The sequence below is a fragment of the Caloenas nicobarica genome, chromosome Z, assembly GCF_036013445.1.
Source record: "Caloenas nicobarica isolate bCalNic1 chromosome Z, bCalNic1.hap1, whole genome shotgun sequence".
Lineage (NCBI taxonomy): Eukaryota > Metazoa > Chordata > Aves > Columbiformes > Columbidae > Caloenas > Caloenas nicobarica.
Window position 1 is genome coordinate 97,923,133 of NC_088284.1, and position 15,432 is coordinate 97,938,564.

Consider the following 15,432-nt stretch of genomic DNA (forward strand, 5'->3'; position numbering starts at 1 on the left):
TCTCTGCCCCATCGCTGAGGTTCTCAGTGAAATGGTAATGGGGACTGGCCCTCACAGGCAGCCTGACATGTACCACCACGTCTGCACCTCCTCTGCTGCCGGCCGGGAACAGAGTCTGAGGCAGCGTCATCAGCTGTGCTCAAACCAAGGGCGCTCTGGTAGCCCAGTAGCCGGATAGAAAAGGAAGTGGGACTGCTTTGACAAAATTTGACTGTGACAAATTGGTGCTGGGTGTTCCCATCTCCCCTCAGTACCCCCAGTGCTGTTTCCAGCTGCAGAGCAAGGAGACGCCAACCCATCCTCAACGTGGTGGGGAGAGGTGTGCGAGTGGCTCCTCATGCCCTAGCTGGTGCTCCCTGGGCTGCACCATGGAGCTGTGCCCCAGCAGGGTGGGACACCCCTCCGGCTGCCCATGCTGAGCAGCGGTGGTGGGCTGACATGAAGTTGAACGTCTGCAAGACCCCACCATGCTGGCTCCACTCCTGCGCCGGCACCACTAGCATCCATGTGGGCCCTGCCAATGCCACCTGTGCCCACAGCTCTCCCACCAGCACAGCCATGGGGACGGTGCTGCTGGGCTGTGCAGAGCAGAGCCAGCACACACCAGTGCCAGGTGGCACGGGGTGAGATGGAGCCGGAGCAACCACGCCATGTCCATGCCCCTGTGTGCCAGCAGCCCCCAGCACCATGCCCTGCCCCACATAGGGGCCTCCCTGGTTTCTCAGGGGTTGTTTTTCCTCCTACCCCAGCTTTTCAGCATGCCGGTAGCCACAAGGGCAGGCCGTGCCGCCTATCTGACAGGAGCAGTCTCTCTTGGCACTGCTGCTGGCGGCAGAGGGGCCGCGGCACGGTGGTTTTGGGCACAGGGAAGTGCCGGCGATGGGGTGGGGGGAGCCTCCAGCCAGGCTTCCTGAGCTGCACAGCCACCACTTCCCAGATAAAGGTATCACCCGGAGGAGCCGCAGCAGCTCCTGGGGCGCTGGGAAGGGCCAAGCACAGCCCCGGCACACGGGTTGCAGGATGGCAGCCTGCCTGCTCCAGGGCTGGCTGCTCTCATTGCTCCCCGCCATTCTGCTCAGCCTGCGCAGCCTGCTGTTGGCCTCCGAGCCAGTGACATCCCAAGGTAGGTCCTTGGGGCCATCTTTTCCCCCACAGGATGGGCCAGAAAGGAGCTGGAATGCTGGGCACAGGCAGCGAGCACCCCACAGCAACCAAAACCTGCAGGGCTGGGGAGGGGGTGTCCCAGAAGGGTGTGCAGGGGATGTTTGGGGCGGATGATGGAGAGCCCTTCTCACCCATGGGACACCCTGGGATGTCCAGAGCAAAGGGACATCCCTGCTCTCAATAGGCAGGACCTGGCAGCCCTTGGGCACCCGTTCAGGGTGGCAGCCTGGGGCTCCCAGTCCCACACAGGTAGCAGAGGAGCTCCTGAGACATCAAAAGTTGTTGGAGTTACGATGATGAGGGTCTGAGCAAAATTCAAGCTAACATCTGACAGCACAGTTCTGCACTGTGGCTAATGCAGCGACACTGCCAGGCTGATCCCAATGGTCCTGCACCAGCCTTGCCGTGATCTTGCTGCCATGCTGAGCATCTTCAGCTCAGCCAGTAGCTGGTCCCAGCCTGGCTCGCTGCACCTGGCAGAGCCACTTCCCAGCTTTCTCCCATTTCAGGCCTGTCCAGACTTTCTTTGAGCACCTCCTTACCCCTGCTAACACTTTCTATAACTCTATAAAAAGCATTAACTGAATAAAATCCTGTCAATCTCCTGCTCGTTTCTCCAGCCCCACCCCAGGTCTCTGGCCACAGCAAGCTCCAGAGCACATTGTGAGTCACCCCTGTAGGGGCAGTGGGCGGAAGGTTGAGGTTGGGCTCATCATCCCCCTGCTCACAGCCTCTGCAACATCCCTGTGCCCCGAGCCCACCGTCAGCTTGGCAGCGCGTTGCCGGATCACGCTGATGTGGGCTGCAGGCATGGGAGGCTGCTGTTCCTAGGAAACAGCCTGCACCCACCAAAGGTGCTCTGGTAGCCCACAGGACCCGTGTGGCCTCCCACCAATGCCATGAGTCCCTCTGCCACTGGGCTGCTGGGACCTGGCCATCCCAACCCCTGGCACGGGGAGCTGGGGGGTCACGGAGCTGGCATGAGGCCTGGGGTGGGGGCAACGGAGTGCAAAAAGGGAAGAGCAGGTTGGGGGGGTTGTGGTCTGCAGGGAGGGGACGTGGGCTGGGGGAGGAAGGAAACAAAAGGATGGGAAAGGAGGAACAGACGTGGTGAGTTAGGGCAAGGGAAGGGACAGGAAAGAGCAGAGGGACACCAAGAAGATGGTGAGGACATTTGGGGACTGCCCCTTATTCTTCACCCAGGGTGGGTGCAACTGGCAGTGCAGGGGGTGTGTAGCAGAGAACAGATGCACTCAGCACATGGAACAGGGCCAGGCACTGGCAGGGGGCTGGTTGTGGGGTCCTGCAGCTGGGGGCAGCCCCTGGGGAAAGGGGCACATCCCAGGAAGAAGAGGAGGAGGAAGACTGGAGCAGATCCCAGTGCAGAGGCAGTGGGAGAGAACGGAGTACTAGAGCAATGCTGGGGGCAGCAAGGCCACCCCTGTGCATCACAAATCTGCATTTTGGGGCTGTCCACTTTTCTCTGACAATGCAGCGTGTGATGCTCCGGTTCATCCCTGCAATGACTGGGAGAGAAGCTTGCTGAGTGGGGCATAGAAACCCATAGCCCCCCAAGCAGTCCCTGGGCCAGGGTTTGAGCATCACCCCCTGCTCAGGACCACATGCCCCCACATCAGCCCCGAGGCCCTTTCCCTGTCCCTGGGGCACTGCTCCTCCTTATCTCACTTCCGTGCACCTTCCGGCATGAGCAGGGCAGGAGTGCTTCCCTCCGATCGCCGGGCCCTGAGCGCCCCTCTGACCGCAGGGCTATTTCGGGATGTTTGTTTGTCTCAAAGGACCCCACATGATGAAGAGGGGGGAGCGGTGGGGCAGGCCCGTGGATAACCCTGCTGCCAGCCAGGACCCTGGTGCGAGCCAGTAGCCAGCATGTGTGCCATGTTCCTCCCCACCATGCCAAGCTGGTGGAGGACACCTGTGCCACAGCCATGCCCACGGCCATGTCCACACTGCCCCAGGCACCTGCACAGACTGGCCTCAGGGACGAGACGGCCAGTGGGCACGGGGCAGGGGGACACAGGTGGGATGGGGACGGGTATGTGCCCAGTTTCATGCCCAAACTCCTCCCAGATGCTGCGCTGCTGGCAGGGGTGCCTGAGGACATCCTCTGCTTTTCCCGCTCCTTCGAGGATCTCACTTGCTTCTGGGATGAGGAGGAGGACGCAGCAGCAAGCAGGATGTGCCACTTCTACTACTGGTACAGCAGGTAGGAGGTGGTGGAGACACAGTCCAGCCTCTCCCTTGCCCACACACAGCAGCACGGTCAGGGTGCTGCAGCTCTCCATGCCATCTCAGTGGCTCCCAGCTGCAAGAAGAGACAGTGGAGAGCCCATGGGAGATACACAGCAGCCACTGCACATCCTGTGGTAGGGCTGGGACCTTGGCTGTCCTTCAGTCCCATGGGGATGGTGCTCTGTGGTGAGGTCTTGGTGCTGTGCCCCAGGTGCCCTGGCTCTGGGCAGGAGGCATAGGGTGCTGCAGGACCCCCCGCTCCGTTCCTTAGGGGTGTGCCCACAGCGTGCGCAGTCTCCACGTGGCACCACGGGACCAGCGGGACCCGGCACGTCTGTGTCTTCCCCAGCGAGGACGTGCGGCTCTTCACCCAGCTCCACCTCCGTGTCCTGGATGCCACCACCAACCAGACCAAGTACTGGCGGGAGCTCAGTGTGGATGCAGTGGGTGAGTCCCTCCCACCAGGCAATACCCCGGTGATACCAGGACGGTCCTCAGATATGGATGCCCTATCCTTCTGCCCGCCCCGGGGCCTGGGAGCACTCTGCATGGAGGCAGCCCTGGGGGCAACCTGCGGGTGTCCCCCGGCAGGACCAGGTGGTGCCCAGACAGGAGCTGCTGCAGGAGGGCAAACACCCCGGCGTGTTCCCCACAGGTCTCATTGACCCCCCAGCAAACATCACGGCCCGCTGGGCCGGGGCCGCAGGGCAGCTCTACGTGTCGTGGCAGCCGCCGCTCGCCGACTACCTGAACTTCTTCCTCTACGAGGTGCAGTGCTGCCCTGCCAGCTCCGCAGAGATGCCCTGCAGCACCACATTGGACCCTGGTGGGCAGCACCCTGGGAATCCCTCCAGCCAGCCAGCCATCAGCACCCACACACCCATGACTGGGGCAGCTGCAGCCTCCCCAGGAGTGGGTCAGGTACATAGAGGGGCCAGGGATAGGCAAGGGAATTTGGGACTCACAGCCACTCCTCAGCCTGGCCCCTCTCCTGCAGGGGCTGGTCCAGGCCAACACCTGGGTGGTCCTCCGGGACCTACGGCCAGGGGTGAGGTACCACATCCAGGTGCGCAGCAAGCCCGACGGCACCTCCATGGATGGCGTCTGGGGGCCCTGGTCGCAGGCAGTGGCTGCAGAGACACCCCACTCCTCCGGTGAGCGGCCATCCCCACCGCTGGGGTGCTGGCAGGCACAGCAGGGAGGCACCCACACCTGGGGCTGCGAGGGGTGGGGTCCTGGGGCAGGCAAGGTGCAGCACGCAAGTATTGAAGGGTCAGAGGGAAGCAGCCCCCCCCCGGCTCTCACCTGCCCAGGAGACATCGGGCTGAGCTGCAGCACCCCTGACCTACGGCACGTGCGCTGCGAGTGGAGCTGGGAGCCCGCAGAGCCCCACAGCTCCCACCAGCTCTTCTACCGGCCACCTCCAAGCAGGCCCAGCACAAGGTAAGGGACATGGTGGAGATGTGGAGCTCAGGTAGAGGGGCAGCACATCCCAGGGACATCCCCAGCCCTGCTCGGTGTTCCACATCCCACACTGTGCCACCCAGCCACGCCCTGACCTACCACCATCGACCCCGCACCTCCTCACCATCACTCCCATCCACACAGCCCCTCCAACTACGGGCAGCACTGCGTGTCCTGGGAAAGTGCAGGAGGAGCAAGGCAGCGCTGGTTGCAGGGACAGGGTGGCCCCAGAGCAGGTCTGGCAGCAGGTGAGGGGAGTGGGGCCACCACAGTGGGACCGACTGGCTCCTCGCTCCTCATGCAGGGAGGACGCATGGCAGGAGTGCAAGAAGGTCAGTGTGGGGGCAGAGGGCACCTGCACCTGCACCTTCCAGCCCAGGGCTGGCAGCGCCATCTCCATCCTGGTGAATGTCACCCAGCCCCACACAGCACCCACGCTCAGCTACTTTAAGGAGCCCTTCTGGCTGCACCAGGCTGGTGAGTCCCAACACCACCGGGGCGCCTGCACTTGCCTGGGTGGCAGGGGATGTAGCATCCCATGTCCTGTACCATGGCAGCAACACATCCCTGTCACTGACAGTGCTCACAGATGCCCCGCAGTTTGTGCAGGCAACGGTGTCACAGGGCCAGCTGAGCCTGCAGTGGCTGCCACCCCTGGAGGCATTGGCAGAGCAGCTGGACTACCAGGTCCGCTATGCTGTGGAGAACAGCCATGACTGGAAGGTAAAAGGCACAGCCTGAGCTGCCCCAAGCAGCCCCGCCCACCTCTGCTGCCAGCACATGGCCCGGCTGGGGTCAGGCAGGACTGACCCTCACCCCAGTGCTGGCCCTTGGCTACCCCACAACATCCGCCATCTCCAGCTCAGCTCTGCCCCACAGGTCCTGCAGGTCCCGCAGGCAGCCAGGAAAGAAGTCCTGGACCTACGGCCAGGTGCCCGCTACCATGCCCAGGTGCGGGCCCAGCCCAGTGGACCATGGTACCAGGGCAGCTGGAGCGCCTGGTCCAAACCTGTCGTTGTTGATGCCATGGCTGATGCAGGTAAGGGACAGGGCAGGAGCGAGGGCTGCCACCACAGAAGCAACACAGCTGAGGGCAGGAGCCTGAGAGTCCTGGAAATAGGATCGGGAGCACTGGGCAGAGGGTGACAGGGCTGCGAAGGGCTCTGTGGTGGTGGGTCTGGGGAGGGCTACAGTCCCAGCATCCTTCCTCCGATGCAGGCTGGATCATCCCGAGTGTTACAGTGGTGCCGCTGCTCTTCACAGCAGTGCTCCTGGGGCTGCGGTGCACCTTCCCCTCCCTGTACAGGTAAGGGCTGTGCCTGGGGCAGGTGTGGGGGTCCAGCACCAGGCCTGGGCACCCTGCTCGGCAAAGTCAGGGCACCCCAGCCTGGGGTTTGCCTTGGACGCCTCCTTCCCCGCATCCAGCAGCATGAAGCAGAAGCTCTGGCCCCCCGTCCCCGACCTGCACCGCGCACTGGGCAGCTTCCTCCACGAGAGCGGCAAGCACGGCCAGGTGAGGGGCCGGGGCAGCGCCCGCGGCGGCTGAGCCTCCCTGGGGCAGCTCGAATGCAGCCCCCACCGAGCCTCCTCCGTGTCCCCCCAGGCCAACGCCTTCTACAAGCAGCCGCCGGAGGAGGCCGTCCTGCCCTGCCTGCTGGAGGTGCTGCCCGGCCCGCGCGGGGGAGCGGCCGCGCCGCCGCAGCCGGAGCCCGCTGCTGGCCGGCTGCCCAGCACCGACATCGCCAACCAGTCCTACCTGCTCATGAGCGGCTGGGAGCCGCGCGGGCCGCCCTGACCTGTGCTCCCCGCCCCGACATAAACGAGACGCGCAACCGCCGGGTCTCCTCTCTCCTTCACAGCGTCACAGCCCCCCGGGAAACTGAGCGGCGCTGCCCCCGCCCCCGTTCCCGCTAGGGCACGGGGAGCCGCCTCGCCGCGCGGGCCAGCCAATCGCGACGCCGTGCGCCTTGGTCGCCATGGCAGCGAGCGGCGGTTGGGTTTGAAGCAGCCAATGGGAGGAGCGGCCGCGCGGGGTTTAAATGCTGCCGCCGAGGCGGGGGCTGCGCGAGTGCTAACCGCAGGGCCGAGGTGAGGGGCGGCAGGGCCGCGGCGGGCGGGGGGTCGGCACTCTGTGGTGGGGGCCTGAGAAGGGGTCGGGAATGTGGGGGGCGCACCCTGAGGCGAAGCGGACCCTGATGGTGAAGGCGGCCTTGAGAGGCGGGCGGGAGGTTGGTGTGCGCGGGCCCCTGCGGAGCGGCCTGGGGCGGGGGCGTCCTGTAGCGGCAGAGGGCCCTGAGCCCCGCCGGAGGGGGGCCGGCGGAGGAGGGCTGCAGCCCGGCTGGGGCCCTGCGCGGGGTCCCGCTGACGCCGCCTGCCCGCAGCGCCATGGCGCAGTTCGTGTTCGAGGCGGACCTGCAAGGGCTGCTCAAGCTGGACACGCCGATCCCCAACGCGCCGCCCGCGCGGTGGCAGCGCAAGGCCAAGGAGAGCGGCGGCCCCGGGCCCAGCCCCGCCGCCGGCGTGTCGCCCATGAAGCCGGCCAACCGCTCCCACAGCTCCAGCAAGACGCCGTCCAGGACACCCGGTGAGCGGCGGCGACCAGCGGCGAGGTTGGGAGGGAGAAGGGTCACCTGGGCTGCGTGCGGCAGCCGTGGGGCTGAGGGCTCCGTGCCCGGCCTGCTGGTGGGGGTGGCCTACACTGCCCGGCTCCCGGGAGTCACCCACCTTCTTCTCCCCAGCATGAGGTGGGCAGAGCTCTGTGCACTGGGACTGGGTGAACTGCTGAGCCTCGCTGGCACAGCTGTATGTTGGGACAGGTGTGGATGTAACTGTCTGCTGATTGTTTTACATACTGCATTTTTGCATCCTCCCCTTATCTGTGAACCCTGGAGTTGCTGCACTAGGCCCAAGGAATTGTCTTCTGGCAGTCCCTAACCAGGGCTTAGTGTCCTTACACTAAGAAATAAGACTTAGTTGTGACTTGAATGGCATGAGCTCTCTAAGTCCTGATTGTCTGGCAGGTGTGATGCGGAAAAGTGCTGGGTTTGCTGTCTCTTGAAAGCTGTTCAACAGGTGTAATACAATATTAATGCATGTGAATGCAGGTAAATCTGGATCCAAAATACAGAGCACCCCAACAAAGGCGGGGGGGGATCGCTACATTCCCAACCGCAGCACTATGCAGATGGAGATGGCAAACTTCCTCCTCACCAAAGAGAATGACCCTGCTGAGGAGTCCCCTACCAAGAAGGTGAGCATGTTGCTAAGTTACAGTTACTACAATAATCACTACCAAACACCTAATTCTTCCTGGCCTTTTACAGAGAAGCAAACTGTAAGTTCTGTCAAGTGGGTGCATGGGGCTGACAGCCCCAGCCATCAGCGCTTCCAGCTCTGGGCTTCAGGACCCTGGGATGAGGTAGAAGATGTAGAGCCTGCAAATGGAATGAGTATGCAGCTGCTACACAGGAGCCTGAGTGTAGCTGCTCTGCAGGGACCCTTCCCAAAGCACATGGAAGAGCATAGAGCCTTATACCTCTGCTTCCATTCACTCTAACCTGTGCCACTTCTGGTAGCACAATTAAACTTTGGGCTACTAAGGCTTTAAAAGATAGCAGGCTACAGAGACACAAAGCAGTGAGCCTGTGCACAGTGAAACTGCTGGTGGTAGCTGTTCTAGCACAATGTCTGCACGGGGAGCTGTTCTGGAACGTGTACACTGTGTTGTGAAATCTGTTTGAGGAATTTGGTCCACTGTGGCTTCCCCCACTGACAATGAGACATTGAACTTGCCACTCTTCTGTATGAAAAAGCGAGCAGGACAGTGTCCCAATGTCTGAGGGAAAACTGCTTTGAGCTGCCTGTCTGTAGCTGACCCCCACAGCAGAGCTGTGCACCTCCTGAGTCTGGGAAAAGGGGACTTAGGTGTATGCTCTTCCAGCTGTGGTCTGAAGTGCAGCATGGGCTTTGTGTTTCAAGTGCATCTCACTGATAGTGGTTTGTCTCTGCAGGAGCAACAGAAAGCCTGGGCAGTGAATCTGAATGGCTTTGATATAGAAGAGGCAAAGATCCTCCGCCTCAGTGGAAAGCCACAGAATGCTCCAGAAGGTATGATACAGGGTCTGTGTGAGTTGACTCAGGAGAGATCTGGGCTGGGGAACAGCAATGCAGAGGCTCTGTGTGTAGACGTTGGAGAGATTAACTGGCTTCTCAGAACTCCTGTGCACACTGGAGTCTCCCTCCTTATGTTTCTTGAGGTTGAGGGGCTGTATAACAGCTACAGTGAATTTATTTACAAGAGCCGAAATGACTGCCAGTTGCTGACTGGTACTGCAGGTGACAAACCTTCCTGATGGCTGCGAAAGCTTCAAAATCTCTGCTGTGCACCTTGTAGCTTAACCATCGCTAAACATAATGGGATACAGAAAACCAAGTGCTTGTCAGTTAAACTTGTTCCTGTGAATTAGGGAACTGGAGCTCAGCCTGGTTCAGCAGTTAACACTGCCAGTGATTTTTGCACACTGCTCTCTTCTCTCACGACTTCGTTTTCACTGGAAGGGGGTTTTAGTTGGGTGAGGAGCGCTCCGCTGGGAGAATATAGTAACTCAGGTTAACAAGTCTGTTTCTCTGCACACAGGCTATCAGAATAACCTGAAAGTGCTCTACAGTCAGAAAACGACGCCTGGATCCAGCAGGAAGAATAGCAGATACATTCCCTCAATACCAGACAGAATCCTGGATGCACCGGAGATCCGCAATGACTATTGTAAGTAGGCTGCAATGTTGAGTGCTGTGTGCTGAGATAATTCTGTATTGGGGTGCAGTTCCTAGGACAGTGTGGTCCAAGGAACTAGAGCTCTAACTGGGTTGCTTCAGTATCTGTTTTCAGTATCAGTGGCACAGGCCACTTCTGGAGTGTCCCTGTGTAACCTAGGAGGAACAGTGGTCCAGAGTGCCACATAGGTGACTTCGATCAGGGCTACCTGACCTCACTAGCTGGACATGGTGACACCCAGAAGGCTGCCCCTTACCTGCATGTGTGTGTGCACACACTTGGTGCAGGTGGAAGGCCTGGCATTGGCACTGGTGAAGGGCAGGGCTCTCCAGGTAAGCACAGTGTGACCTGCATTGCTCTTCCAAATTGTAGATCTGAATCTCATTGACTGGAGCTCTCAGAATTTCCTGGCAGTGGCTCTGGACAGCTCTGTCTATCTGTGGAATCACACTACTGGGGAGATTATCCAGCTGCTGCAGATGGAGCATCCAGATGATTATGTTTCTTCTGTGTCATGGATTAAAGAAGGAAACTACCTTGCTGTTGGCACAAGTAATGCTGAGGTCCAGGTGAGTGCAGGAGTAAAACTAGAGGTGTTGTCTAGGGATTGCTGGAGCTGTGGGGCCTTGGGACAAAGGCTTGGATGGAGGATGAGATGCACTCTGACTTGTCTTGATTGGTGTGGGATGGAAATGTCCACATCCAGGCAAGGCCAGTGACCAACTGCAGCAGCAAGGCAGTTTGGTTTTGGGGCTGACACCTGGAGTTACCTTTTGTCCGGTAGCATGAGATACAAATGGATCCTTGCTCCCATACTGACAAGGTTCAGTGCTGGAGACTGTGCAGTGAGGTTCCTTAGGGCAAAGCAACAGGGGTGGGTTTCCTCATCCTCTGGAGAACTTATTGTTCTGCCTCTCTAGCTATGGGACATACAGCAGCAGAAACGTCTTCGAAATATGACCAGCCATTCTTCTCGTGTGGGCTCCCTCAGCTGGAACAGCTACATCCTCTCCAGGTAAGGGGGGGTGGGTGAAGGGCAGTGTCTGGCTGTTGCAGATTCCTGTCCTGGATCTGTAGGTGGTGTGGGTTAGAGGTGGCAGAGAAGAGTTTCTGTCCTGGCTTGTGGTTATGACTTATCCTGTTCTGTTGGGACTACGGGGAGAAAGCCTCTCTTTTGCCTTTGTGCTAAAGTTGTGAAGAGCTTCTGTGGCTGCTTTACTCACACCATCAGGCCAGCGATGCAGGTAACACTTGTTGAAACCCAGTGGCAGGTATGGCAGTCTTGCAACAGCATAAAAATGGATTTTAGTGAAAATATGCATCAGCCTGACCCTGCAGGCCTTTTCTCTGTAGTGGAGCGCGGACGGGCCATATCCACCACCACGATGTCAGAGTGGCTGAGCATCACGTGGCCACACTTGCTGGCCACACGCAAGAGGTCTGCGGACTCAAGTGGTCTTTAGATGGCCGTTACCTGGCCAGTGGTGGCAACGACAACCTGGTGAACATCTGGCCCTGTACTCAAGGGGACAGTGGGGACTTTGCTCCTATACAGACATTCACTCAGCACCAGGGTGCTGTCAAGGTGAGTGCAGAGCTGCTGTGGGTGAGGTGTGAGCATGTGGCTGTGTGCAAGGCAGACACAGCACTGGCTGTGCACAGGTTGCCTCTTGCATGTCTTAAAATTAACCCTTTTCTCTCAGGCTGTGGCATGGTGTCCGTGGCAGTCAAATGTTCTAGCCACTGGAGGTGGGACCAGTGACAGACATATCCGCATCTGGAATGTGTGTTCTGGCACCTGCCTCAGTGCTGTTGATGCCCGTTCCCAGGTGAGACATGAACATCATCTTGGTGACACACCTTCTGGCAGGTCACCTATTCAGAACTCCTGAGGCCTATAGGCATGGAAAAGGAGGGGACTCCACTCATCTCTGGGTAGTGAGCATCAACACAAGCAGCTTGTCTTACCTGTGTTACTGTCTCTTATCAGGTCTGTTCTATCCTATGGTCAAGTAACTACAGGGAGTTCATCTCAGGCCATGGCTTTGCACAGAATCAGCTGGTGATATGGAAGTATCCAACTATGGCCAAGGTCACTGAGCTGCGAGGTAAGCTGGGCCCTTTGCCCGGGAAAGGGAAGGCTGCTAGAAGCTGAAGGTGGATGTAATCCTTAGTTTAAGCCTTGATCATTATTGATTCAGAGTGGTGTGCAGGGCCATGCTGCTACAGGGAGGCACTCCTGTGGGCTGCTGAAGAAACAGGGCAGCTTCAAATGCATGCCTAGGGTGTAAATTCCTGCTGCTGCAGCATGATATGGGGCAGCTATGCAAACTGGTGGAGCTCACTGGGCATATGGGAGCAAGCTTGACCATTGTGATGGAACCAGGGGGACCAGGGCATATGGTGATGAGCCTGGCCCTGACTGCACACCCTCCTCCCCAGGTCACACTGCCAGAGTTTTGAACCTGACTATGAGCCCTGATGGTGCAACAGTGGCCTCAGCAGCTGCTGATGAAACACTGCGGCTCTGGCGCTGTTTTGAGATGGACCCCATAAAGAAGAAGGAGAAAGAGAAGGCAAACAGTGCCAAAAGCAGCATTATTCACCAGGGCATCCGATAAGTGCACAGGGCTTTTTGGGGAGCATGGGAATTTGGCTCACACACTGTACAGTATTTTAAATGTTAATAAACTGATTTAATTTGCCTTTTTTATGGAGTCTGATGGAAGAAAAGGCCATGGCTTACAGAACTAAGTCCCTCCTCCCTAAGGTTTGAGATCTGGGTAAATGGTGGAGCTCCTGTTCTTCAGGGATATTTTGCAGTCAGCCTGAGCCCAGCATAGCCCTAAAGTTCTGGGAAAAGAAGGATGCTGTGCAATGGCTGTACTTTTGTATCTGTCTTAGCTAAGGCAGGTGTGTGTCAGCTGCTGCATCTTCATGCTGAACACAAGTGCTGCAGCTCCTCTGGAGGGGCTGTGGCTGACTTGTACCCTACAGGGGGAAAGCTGTACCACTGAAAGGCCCCTCCAAAGGGAGCTGATGTCTAACCTGCAGTAGTAGAAGTCCCCACTTGGCCTCTCCTGGCAATGCTCTGCCAGGAAAACCTGGCTTTCTTTGTACCTTTCAACTTTCTCAAATGACAATCATAGAGCAGCCTGGCCTGTAGCTGGATACTGGTTCTGGTGTCCTGGCTCTGCTAAGAGAATGGGAAGTGTTTAGTGTGCTCTTGGTTTCTTTTGGAGCAAAGGGTTAGAGCCTGAGTGACTTCCTAGCCCTCCATCCCTGATCAGAGTGCATCAAAACTGACCCTTCCCAGGGCTGCAGCCCTGCACTGGAGCTAGGAAGAAATACCCTGACTTGTTTCAGCTTCCCCAGAGCAGTCAACCAGCTCTATACTGGTTCCTGCCTCAGGGAGGTCCCTCTGCCCAGCTGCTGCTTCCTGTGGTTTCAGCTGTGGTGAGGACGAGCAAGGCTCAATTGAAAGGACAGTTATGTTTGTGACCCCAGCTCCTGCTGTGTCCTGCCTCTTGGCCAGGTGGGCCTTACTGTGCCCCTTCAGACAACTACCAGCAGTGACCACACATGCCAGAGCAGTCTGGGGACTTGCTCTTGGCAGTCTAAGCTGTAATGTCACCTGCACACAGCAGTCAGTCTTGTTCTGCTACATGCAGCCTCTGCTGCAGAAAATGCTGCCTGCTCCTACAGTGCTGTAGGGTAGAATAGCTGTTTATGCACTGAGTTCAGTACTGAATTTAGGAGTTGGGGAAAAAAGGGAGGACAGGGGTTGGAAATACATAGCAACAGCTGTAATCACCCCAAAGGCCAAAAAGGGGCTGGCAATGGTGTGAAGCCTGATGCAAAACAAAAGGTTAATTTACATTGCCATAGCCAGCCTGGACATCATGCAGCAGAGTTGCAAAGCAGCACCAAGCCAGTGCGCAGCCCTTAGTCATATATTCCTCCAGCAGCCCTGATCACTGCCCTCCCCTCCTGCTGTGTGGAAGCCCTGGTGCCAAGCAGAGGCTGCACACAGGGAAGCAGGCACCAGCAGCCAACTGACCTTTAGTAGAGCTTGTATCCTTAGCACTTGGAAAATGTATTTTTTCCAGGCTCAGTTATGCTGGCATGAATTGAAGGCAGCATATTTGAGTGTTTACCTGAGCAAGAGCCAGGACAGCCACAGCTGCCCTGCACACTGGAGCTGTGGGGTCTGAGGCTGTGGGGCTGCACTGGTACAGCCAGGGGTGCCAGGGATGCTACACAACAGATTAGCACCTTGGCCTGTGCAAAGCAGCTCAACAAAGCTTGTGCCACCCATCAGCCTGTGATTAGCTAAGGGTGGATTATTATTAGCTGTTTTCACCTCCCTCTAAGCACACATAGTACCACAGTGTACCTGGCACCAGGCTCCTGCTCTGCCTCCTGAGCTTTAAGCCAGCTGGAGCCTTCAAAGGTGGGCAGTGTTGGCACGAACTTGTGCTGTGCTGAGGCCAGCTGGTGTGCACCCCCTACTTACTGTTGATATGGGGGGCGCAGTTTTAAAAAAACAGCTTGCAGCAGCTGAGCCCAGCACAATGGTTGTTACATCTCTATTTGGCCACCTGGAGAAGAGCAGAGGAGGTCCAAGGGAGGAAGAGGCAGCTCTTCTTTCTCTTCAGAAGCAAAGCCTAGGGCAGCAGCTGGATCTAATGGGGCAGGAACCCGCACACAAGGTTACACTCTTCCCCAGAGCTGTGCTGCTGTTGTAGGAACCCTCCCACACACCCCTGCAGTTCCAGTTAGCACAGACTCGCCCTGTGGCCCCACAGCAGATTAAGTCTTCCAGTGGTTCTTGACCCTGGAAGGAAGCATTTATATGCCTGACAGCTGGTGGAGTTTCTTCACTCCCATTAATAGCAGTTTATCTTTCTCAGACAGAGCTTGTCTTGCCTCTCTCCTTAGCACATACCTACCCCCAGAAGCTGTGCATTACACGCCCTTTGAAAGTTCTCTGAGCATTACTAGAAGGTGATGGTATTGCAGTGTCTTCCTTTGGCCCCATACTGGTCCTACTGTCCTGGAGCAAGGAGGAGCAGAGCAAGGAACAGGGCACTGATCCAGCAGGCCCAGGAAACCCTGCCATATACGGTGTGAATTCAGTACAGACCATGACAGTGTATAAATTACCAGCCCATGGAAAGATCACAGCTAACAGGAACAATTGGAGAAAGGGAGAGCAGAGTACACGCAGGGAACAGCCTATTTTAAAATGCTAAGCAGAAGTAGTTAAAGTATTGTTACTATTTTGGGCAAAAGCAAAGACAGTCCTGTCTTTACCAAGAGCCAGCTAGGTGGGGAAGAGGCAAGGCCTGAAAAAGCTGGACTGTCACCTACAGTGGTGACTTCTGAGCACTGAACTAACATTATACACCACTTCAGCTGGGACCAGAACAAGCTCTCCTGCCAGGCCTTGTCTCCAGAGAAGCAGCAACTGGGAGAAGCAGTCAGGTCCCCTTTTAGGGCTTCATGTGTAGAAGGGCACTGGGTCCTGTAAAATAGGGTAATGCCCACATGCCCTTTGGCAGATTGGTCACACCAGTTCAGGTCACTTGACGAGATTTTCCTGCATGTCAGAGCCCAGCACTGAGGTGCACAGCAGCCCGGGAAGGGTCAGCAGAGCTTTCCCTCACATCAAGCCCTATTCTAGGGCTTTGGCTGGACATCCACCAAAGCCCTCCCACACCCCAACCAAACCTACAGTGGAACTCAGCTTCTGGAGACCTGCTGGTCTGACGCACTCC

The 15,432-nt window shown here is 57.9% G+C and overlaps 2 protein-coding genes across 2 annotated transcripts; both read left to right on the forward strand.

Moving 5' to 3' along the window:
* Positions 1-115: 115 nt before the first annotated feature.
* On the forward strand, positions 116-6,673 carry MPL (MPL proto-oncogene, thrombopoietin receptor). Its single transcript, XM_065655992.1, has 12 exons — positions 116-1,123; positions 3,253-3,388; positions 3,686-3,861; positions 4,070-4,335; positions 4,412-4,568; positions 4,728-4,857; positions 5,183-5,355; positions 5,459-5,601; positions 5,758-5,917; positions 6,097-6,184; positions 6,304-6,391; positions 6,482-6,673. The coding sequence occupies exons 1-12, from the start codon at positions 880-882 to the stop codon at positions 6,671-6,673; spliced, it is 1,953 nt and encodes a 650-aa protein (XP_065512064.1). The 5' UTR covers positions 116-879.
* A 572-nt stretch (positions 6,674-7,245) lies between these two features.
* On the forward strand, positions 7,246-12,273 carry CDC20 (cell division cycle 20). The gene is made up of 10 exons (XM_065655593.1): positions 7,246-7,462; positions 7,983-8,128; positions 8,889-8,985; positions 9,515-9,643; positions 10,025-10,221; positions 10,573-10,667; positions 11,006-11,237; positions 11,356-11,481; positions 11,643-11,760; positions 12,095-12,273. Exons 1-10 carry the CDS (start codon positions 7,264-7,266, stop codon positions 12,271-12,273), a joined length of 1,518 nt encoding a protein of 505 aa, XP_065511665.1. The 5' UTR covers positions 7,246-7,263.
* The last annotated feature ends 3,159 nt before the right edge of the window (positions 12,274-15,432 follow it).

What these genes read in the sequence shown, in the direction of transcription:
- MPL (XM_065655992.1), top strand. Translation starts at nt 880, where the DNA reads ATGGGGTGGGGGGAGCCTCCAGCCAGGCTTCCTGAGCTGCACAGCCAC. An exon ending in CCTCCCCAGGAGTGGGTCAG is followed by an intron (nt 4,336 to 4,411) that starts GTACATAGAGGG and finishes CCTCTCCTGCAG; the next exon opens with GGGCTGGTCCAGGCCAACAC. An exon ending in AGAACAGCCATGACTGGAAG is followed by an intron (nt 5,602 to 5,757) that starts GTAAAAGGCACA and finishes TCTGCCCCACAG; the next exon opens with GTCCTGCAGGTCCCGCAGGC.
- CDC20 (XM_065655593.1), top strand. Translation starts at nt 7,264, where the DNA reads ATGGCGCAGTTCGTGTTCGAGGCGGACCTGCAAGGGCTGCTCAAGCTG. An exon ending in AGGAGTCCCCTACCAAGAAG is followed by an intron (nt 8,129 to 8,888) that starts GTGAGCATGTTG and finishes TTGTCTCTGCAG; the next exon opens with GAGCAACAGAAAGCCTGGGC. An exon ending in CAAGGTCACTGAGCTGCGAG is followed by an intron (nt 11,761 to 12,094) that starts GTAAGCTGGGCC and finishes CCTCCTCCCCAG; the next exon opens with GTCACACTGCCAGAGTTTTG.